This window comes from Aythya marila (genome assembly GCF_965140915.1).
Source record: "Aythya marila genome assembly, chromosome: 10".
Lineage (NCBI taxonomy): Eukaryota > Metazoa > Chordata > Aves > Anseriformes > Anatidae > Aythya > Aythya marila.
Genome location: NC_139051.1, coordinates 9451495 through 9458900, shown reverse-complemented (window position 1 = coordinate 9458900; position 7406 = coordinate 9451495). Strand labels below are relative to the sequence as shown.

The 7406-nt window shown below is 62.7% G+C and overlaps 1 protein-coding gene across 2 annotated transcripts; it reads right to left on the bottom strand.

Moving 5' to 3' along the window:
* Positions 1–3620: 3620 nt before the first annotated feature.
* On the bottom strand, positions 3621–7221 carry KLHDC8B (kelch domain containing 8B). 2 transcript variants are annotated; one of them, XM_082768264.1, is made up of 6 exons: positions 7142–7221; positions 6180–6662; positions 5578–5746; positions 5172–5396; positions 4996–5097; positions 3621–4269 (listed from the first exon to the last, which is right to left on the bottom strand). In XM_082768264.1, the coding sequence occupies exons 2-6, from the start codon at positions 6553–6555 to the stop codon at positions 3729–3731; spliced, it is 1413 nt and encodes a 470-aa protein (XP_082624390.1). In that variant the 5' UTR covers positions 6556–6662; positions 7142–7221; the 3' UTR covers positions 3621–3728. The 2 variants fall into 2 exon arrangements, with proteins under 2 accessions (XP_082624390.1, XP_082624391.1); XM_082768265.1 differs by having other exon boundaries at positions 3940–4269; positions 5582–5746.
* Positions 7222–7406: the final 185 nt, after the last annotated feature.

Sequence of the window (7406 nt, the reverse complement as noted above, 5' to 3'; positions counted from 1 at the left end):
TGGGGGGCTCAAGGGTCCCCCCTGATCTGGGCTGTCCCCAGGCAGATGGGGGGGACACCCTTGTTCTGGGTGAAGGGGGTGCTTGGGGCTGAGTGCCCCTGGGCTGGTCCCTAGTGGCAGCCATAGCACACCAGGTGGCTTCGTGCCCAGGGGCTGTGAGGGCTCTCATGTCAACAGTGCTCTCAGAAATGCAGAACGGCTTAATTTTACCCACCAGTATGACAGAAATAACCCATGATCTAAACATGCCCCGGAGAAAGATTCTCAAATATGGTTTTACTGGAATTTTTTCATTGCACGTCACTATCCTCCTCATCTTCAAGAATGGAAAATGGGCATGCTTACTTGCCTGTTTTTTTTCCCTTTGATTCAAAGTAATTTTAATGCTGGTTAAACCGTTTGGTCGTCAGTTTTGAGGATGCTCCATAAGCACTAAACCACTGCAGAAATAAGGCTGCTGTAAATTTACAGATAGATTAGAGAAGCTCGACACATCCCCTTCACGCTCCTCCTGCCTGGAGAGCAAGTTTTAGTGTTAACAGCAGCCTGGAGCTCCGAGGTGTCAAAACAATGCCTGTGTTGTGTGTCATCCCGAACAACAGCAGCGTTGATGTATATATCTGCTTTCCTTAACAAATCCTGCAGAACCGAAGCTTTCACTTAAATAATTCTGGACTTTTACCCACAACAGACTTCTTGGAGCAACTCTGCTTCTTGTTTTTGCTTGTAACTACAGGGCTACATCTGGTATAAATAGCTGGAATTTATCTCCACGGCTTGTTAACTCTCGACCGTGTGATGATCCGGTGGCGGAAAGATTTTCTAGGACTGAAGCAGAGAATTGCAGGCTGTCTGTGCTCCCACTGCAGTGATCTGATAATGGCCAAGCTGTCAAAGGCTTAAAGCCTAACCTTCCTCCAGAGAGCGCTGCTGTGGGGGACACCTGTGGCTATGGCACTGGTTGAGTAAATAAGGGCTTTGCTCTGCTTCCGTGCTTTGTACAGCTCGGGTGTACAGACTGACACCCAGTTCTGTTATCGCTGCACTGACGCTGAATACAGCCCTGCATCACAAACGGTGGGGTTCTGTCCTTTTATTGTTCATAACTGGAAAGTCTAGAACTCCCTTCATAGGAGACCACAGGGCCCTGTATCCATTTACAGCACTTCCCCTGGTATTAGGAAAGGATTTGCTGGTACTTTGTGCACCAGCTATAGGACTTGGCACCCGCTTGGTGCATTATTTTAAGTTATTATGCAGAGCTATTCATATTGCTGATGTGGCTGGAGCTTTCTGGTTTGAGCGTCTACTGAGTTTGTGGAACGTGATAAATGAGATTTTGTATTTCCATCTCCCCAACAACAGAAAGAAATTTCTATAAGGAAACACATTTTCTTAATTATAGGTTTGACAGCTAGCTCCAGTCCCCTTCTCCCCCCGTCCGTAGCAGAGCTCTGTGGAGATCTGCAGTGTTGCCTGGTGCTGGCTTGTAGCAACAGCTTCTAGCATTAGGGAGTTTGGCCAGATACTTGAAGGTTTTCATTTAGTAAAAATTAAAAGAACATGCCAGGAGATAGACAGCAATATATCTTGTACATTCCTCAACTGTTTTTCTTTCGTTCGTTAGTATTTAATTAGCAGCTCACATGAGCTCTTCAGTTAATAATGTGTCAGTCTTAAGCGCAGTCAAGGCCATCGTTCGTTTTGCCTTTTTGCCTGAAGATTTTTCCATCCATCCCAAGATGTCCTTGGCTATTGTCCTGGCCACTCTCTTCTCCTAATTTGGCTGGGATCCGGGTCTAGTACCCAAAAGTGAAGACAGAAAAGAAGGAGCAATCCAAGCTTTTAGAATAGGTCACGGATTTTTCTCTGTTTATCTCAAGTGAAACAGTCAAGCGACATGGAGCTGCAGTGGGTGGACGTGTCCCAACCTCCCGAAACATGCAGGAGGCAAGGGTGCTAATAAAAGAGCAGAGAAGCTCTCTGCAGAGCAGGGGCTGCTGGCCCTGCCAGGCTGGCACCATTGCCACTGGAAATGTCACCAGAGCAGGGACACATGACAGTGAGGTGCTCCCAAGCCATAGCTTACCCCTCTCACAGCATTGGTTTTGGAAAAAACAGTGCCAGGCACCGGCGCCCGCTGCACAGCCCCCTGTCACTGGAAGGGAACGCTGCAGAGGAGGTGCGCAGGACTGTCAGCGTGCTGGTGACTCAGCGCCTGATTTATCCTGTCCATGCGATGCTCCCACGGGACAAGCTCATTAATCAGGTCTGCGTCTCCAATGCAACTCCATGATTTAGGGTCCCACACAACAAAAGTTGTGAGAGTGAAGTTCTTACGAGCCTCAGTGGCTTCTGGAAAGGGCTGGCAGGCTGAGGAGAGGTACCACGGCTGTCCCCTCCCTGCACCCCTGGAAGAAAAAGTCCACCAGGGCTAAGCTTGTAGGAGGGGTATTGTAAAAATGGGATGCTGCTGCAGTATTCACAGGAGAGGGCCAGAGCCCCCCTGTGCTGTGCTTGGAGGATGGGATCTCTCTTTCCAGCCCCCAGACTTCCCAGCACAGTGCAAGCTGCTGACTTTGTCCAGCTGCCAGCGCATGCCCCCCGCTGCTGAGGCACAGCTCAATCACGCATTCAGGGCCCCTGCTGATGCTGCTTCTGGCACAGCTGTGGTTTCTATGGCAACTCCAGAGGTGGATGCAGGGATACTCCAGCCGAGGTACCAGGTATCCCAGGATAATCCTCCCGAAACAGAGGCAGGCAGCTCCTCTCTGACCCGTGCCCAGCATCTCCCACGCGGTGCCCTGGCTTATGGCACAGCCGGGTATGGCACTGCCCTGGCTGCTGTCACGCTCTGTGGTGCCTTGGCCGCTTGTTTCCCCCTGTGCTACCCACCCGAGGATCACACCGTCCGTCTTCTCCAAAAGGTCAGGCATTCACACTTGATATTTACCCGGACCTGTGAGATCTTTCTAATGCCATCTCATTAAAAGACCAAATCCCTCGGCTGTGTCTGCGGCCGCTGCTCTGTGCTTTGGGGTGCGTGACTTTGCATGGAGCCAAAAGCAATAAGGCTCAGGCAGGGCCACGGTGCTGAGCGATCTGGGACATCAGCACAGAGCTCACCTTCCCATCCTGATGCCAAGAAGTGGGAAATGTGGTGTTCCTACTTCCCCAGGCACCAGACCATGCTCCAGCCAGTGTGCTGGTGCTAGGGTGAGACCACGGGCCCCAGAGCAGCCACCCCAGGCAGCCAGCAGCCAGGTCAGGAGCAGCTGGAGGAGCACCCCAAGCTGGGCAGCAGGGCGCAAGTCCCACGGGTAGCAGCAGAGACCTGTCTCATGTAGGGGATGTCTCTTCTCTTGCCAAGCCTCTTATTTCTCAGCAGCACTTTCAGTCTTCCAACAGCCACCTTCATCCCATCCTCTCTTGCACACCAGCTCCCTCCGATAAAACTCCTCTCTCTGCCACTGTGTTCACCCCCTGAAGCCTCTTTGCCCCACGGTGCAGGGTCCTGTTGGGGAAGAGCTCACCGGGCTTCCCCTTGGGTTTTCCCAAGGGGCTGCAGCACATCCCCACCCGCAGCAGGACAACAGGACGGCAGCAGGGTAAAACCGCACGTGTTTCATTTATTCGAGGTGCTACGTCACCTCCTAGGCACTGAGCTACAGGGCACCTCTGCGCTACATGAGACATCGACTGGGTCTACGACGACACAGCACTCACTGCTACACACACGGCACGGACACGGGGCCGAACGGGGCGGCACGGCGGCGACGGCCCTGCCTCCGTGGCTCCCCGCGCCGGCGGCCTCGGCCCTCCCCAGGCACCGGGACAGCAGGATTTGTCCCCGGGCTCTTCTGCCGTGGGGCAGCGGCAGCACCCGGCGGTGCGGGAGCCCAGAGGGATTTCGGATGCATTGTGAGAAACCGTGGCCGCTGCGGCGCCCGGCGTCGCGGGACGGCGGCTGCCCGGAGCTGAGCCGCCCCTGCACGGGCGCACGCACACCCTGTCCCCGTCTTCAGGCACTTGGTGCTCCGCCGGGGCTGCTCCCCGGGCTGTGGGGGCTCTCTCAGGGCACCTCCCGCAGGCACAGGGCCTCGACGGCGCCGCTGGGGCCCTGCGCAACCCCGCCGATGACGAAGAGCAGGCCGGGAGCCGAGCAGCTGGAGCAGGAGCAGCGGCCGGTGGGCATGGGGGGCAGCGGCTCCCACCTCTTCCGCGAGAGGCTGAACCCCTCCACCGAGTCCAGGGGGCACGACTGGTTCCCTGCAAGAGAAGGCACGGCCTCAGCCCCTCCCCGCACACCCCAGGCTCTGCCGTTCCCTGCTCAGAGGCTTTTAATGCCCCAGCTGAATCCCACTAATTGTAGCTGGTCCGCGAGCCCTCCGCAGCAGGGGATCTGCAGTCTCAGTGGTAATTACGCGGGGGCACAGCGGGATTAGCAGCATCCCCAGGGTGATGGCTGCCGGCACCCCACCGCTCGCCTTCCCTCCTGCCCTGCCACCAGCTCGCCGTGCCCCAAGCCCTGGCCGTGTGTCTGGGTGCTGCGACTGCCCCGGGCAGCTCTCCTACAGCGTCCCCGCCGCTGAATGGCAGCACTGACCTTTCCCCAGCTCCCTCGGGAGAGGGATGCGGCGCTGCAGCCCTGCACAGCCGGGCTGAGCCAGCATGCGGCGCACAGCACCGGGGAAACGCAGCTGTGGGGCAAAAGCAGCCCTGTGGGGAGCACCAGCAGCCCCTGGAGGGGCAGTAGGGTCTCCCAGTTTTGCCCACACTTGGGAGGCACAGGAGGGACAGAGGTGGGGCTGTGAGGCTGCTGAGCATGCAGCAGCACTGCTGTGGTTTTGTGCAGCCCCGGGGCTGTGCAGGAGGTGAGAGATGAGAGGTGTTCATGCACCGAGAGCCCGTCTCCCCACCGCTGCGGCACCGGTCAGCAACGTGCTGCAGAGGACAGGGAAGGGAACGCGGCCACACGGCTCCCCCAGGTGTTACCGAGGCCGCCCACGGCCACCACTCGTCCTCCCAGGCAGCCGGCCACGAAGTCGGCTCTCTTCTCCCTCATGCGGATGGCGCGGCTGGGCTTGCTCCAGGCACCTGCAGGGCAGAGGCCGTCAGCATTGCCCCCCAGACCCCGTGATACAGGCACCATCCGCGCCACCGGGGCTCACCCTGCACCGGGTCGAACATCTCCACGGTGTTGACGAAGTGGGGGCGGGAGTAGAAGTTGTGGGGCCCCGGCTGCTGCAGCCCCCCGAGGCTGAAGAAGACGCCGTCGGCTGCAGCGCAGGCGGCGAAAGCGCGGCGGCTGGGCACGCTGGGGTAGCGCGTCCAGCTCCTCGTCTCCAGGTCGAAGGCCTCGAAGGCGGTGACGGGCAGCTTGCCCTGCCGGCCCCCTGCGCACGGATGAGATTCTGGGGCTGTCGGCACCCCGAGGGGCAGCCGGCACCGCCAGCAAGGCCCAGCTGCAGTGCCGTGGTACAGCGTGCACAGAGAGAGCTTGGGGTGTGCCGGGGGCTGCGGGGGAAATCCCCCTCGTCCACTGGGGCAGCCCTGAGGGGTGCTCGGCTCGCCCACCTACCCAGCAGGAAGATCTTGTTGCCCTGCAGGAAGGCGGATGCCCCGTAGCAGGGGGTGGGCATGGAGGGCAGGGGCTGCCAGTGGTCCTTCGCCGGCTCGTAGACGCGGACCAGCGCCTGCGGAGAGGTGTCTGCTCCCATTCCCCCCAGCGCGTAGACGGCACCGTCTGTGAAACCAGCGGGGGTGAGGCAGGGAGGGCTCCCGGTCACCGCTGCGGGGTGGCCGGGGCCAGCGGGCACGGTGAGGCCTGATGCTGGCAGTGCCCTGACCCCGCTCGGACCCCTCGCCCGCCCCAGCTGCCCGGCGCAGAGCCCGGCACCAGGCCATCGGCTCTAATTATCCTCGGCAGCACCATCTCCCTGGAGACACCATGGCAACACAGCCATGCTGCCAAATCCCTCTCCCGCCGCCGCCGGCACCCCTGCCCGCGCCCACCATGGCCCCGCTGGCCCCCTGCCCCGGGGCGATCCCATCACGCCCCCACCCCAGGAGCCAACACGCGCATTCTCCACGAGACCCTCATCCACGGGCTGCGTCGAGGCTCGGAGGTGAAGTTTGGGCAGAGCCCGACGGCTGCGCGCCCGTCCCCTATCGCCCACCTCTCTGCACAGCCGCGATGCCCATGGAGGGCTGTGCCAGCGCCGCCTTCTTCTCCCACTTGCCCTCATCCACGTGGTAGACCTCGACGGAGGCGAGGGGGCTCTGCGAGGCGTCCACGCCGCCCACCGCCAGGATCTGCTTGCCCACGGCCAGGGCGGCGGCACCGGCCCGCGGCGTGGGCAGCGGCGGCAGCGCGGTCCAGCGCTGGGTGGGGAGGTCGAGCACCTCGGCGGCGCCCAGCGCGCGCCCGCTGCCCCCGCAGCCGCCCAGCACGAAGAGCTGCCCGTCGCGGTGCGCCGCGCTGCAGTAGACGCGCCGCGTGGGCATGGCGGGGAAGGAGAGCCACGCGAAGGCGCCCGCGCCCGCCGCCGCCATGGGACGGCTCAGCCGCCCGGGGGGTCCCCGGGCCCCGCCGTGCCACCCATCCGGCCCACGGTGCCGGCGGGGCTCGGCTTGGCGCTGGCCCGGTTCCCAGCGGGCTCCTGCGGGGGAGAGCGGAGGGGTCAGCACCGGGCACCGACAGCTCGGTGTCTCTGCGAGCCCCGGGAGCAGCACGGTGCTCTGCTGCTGGGATCCCGGTGCCCGGCACGCACCCCACGGGGCTCCCGCACCCCGGGGACTCCCGGTGGCCAGCCCCTACCCGCCCACCCTCCCGCTCCCCAGGGCTCCCGGTTCACGGTCCCGTCCTCCCGGGGGCTCCCGGTGCACGGCCCCGGTCCCCCCGAGTCTCTTCTCCCTCTCCCCAGGTCTCCCAGCGCATCCCCTGCACCCCGGGGGGCTCCCGGTGCACCCCCCGCACCCCGGGGTTCCCTGCGCGCACGGTTCGCGTCCCCCGGGGCTCCCGCACCCCGGGGCTCCTTGCTCCCCGCCCCGGCCTCCTCCCGGGGCTCCCGGTGCGCACCCCCGGAGCCGTCCCGCCGCCGCAGCCCGGGAGCGGGGCAGGCACCGCGGCCGCGCTCACCTCGCCGCCCGTTCCGCCGCTCGCAGCTCCGCGCCGCCGCCCGCCCCGGGTCCGCCCGCTGCCGGTGGGGGCGGCGCCGCGCCCGCCCGCTCCCGTTCCCCCCCCCCCTCGCTCCCGGTACCTGCCCCCGGGTCCCTCTCCCACCGTCCTGCCCGCCCCGGGGCCACCGGGCTCGCCGCGCCCTGCCCGGTCACCGTGCGCCAGGGAGGCACCGGGGGGAAGGAGCCGGAGCCCCCCTGCTCGCTGCCGCACCGGGGCTCGCCCC

Excerpts from the sequence above, each read along its gene's own strand:
- KLHDC8B (XM_082768264.1), bottom strand. The coding sequence starts at position 6,555 with ATGGCGGCGGCGGGCGCGGGCGCCTTCGCGTGGCTCTCCTTCCCCGCC. Across the intron at positions 5,098-5,171 it reads GATGTTCGACCCGGTGCAGG|GTGCCTGGAGCAAGCCCAGC; the intron begins GTGAGCCCCGGT and ends TCTGCCCTGCAG. Across the intron at positions 4,270-4,995 it reads GGTGGCCGTGGGCGGCCTCG|GGAACCAGTCGTGCCCCCTG; the intron begins GTAACACCTGGG and ends CTTCTCTTGCAG.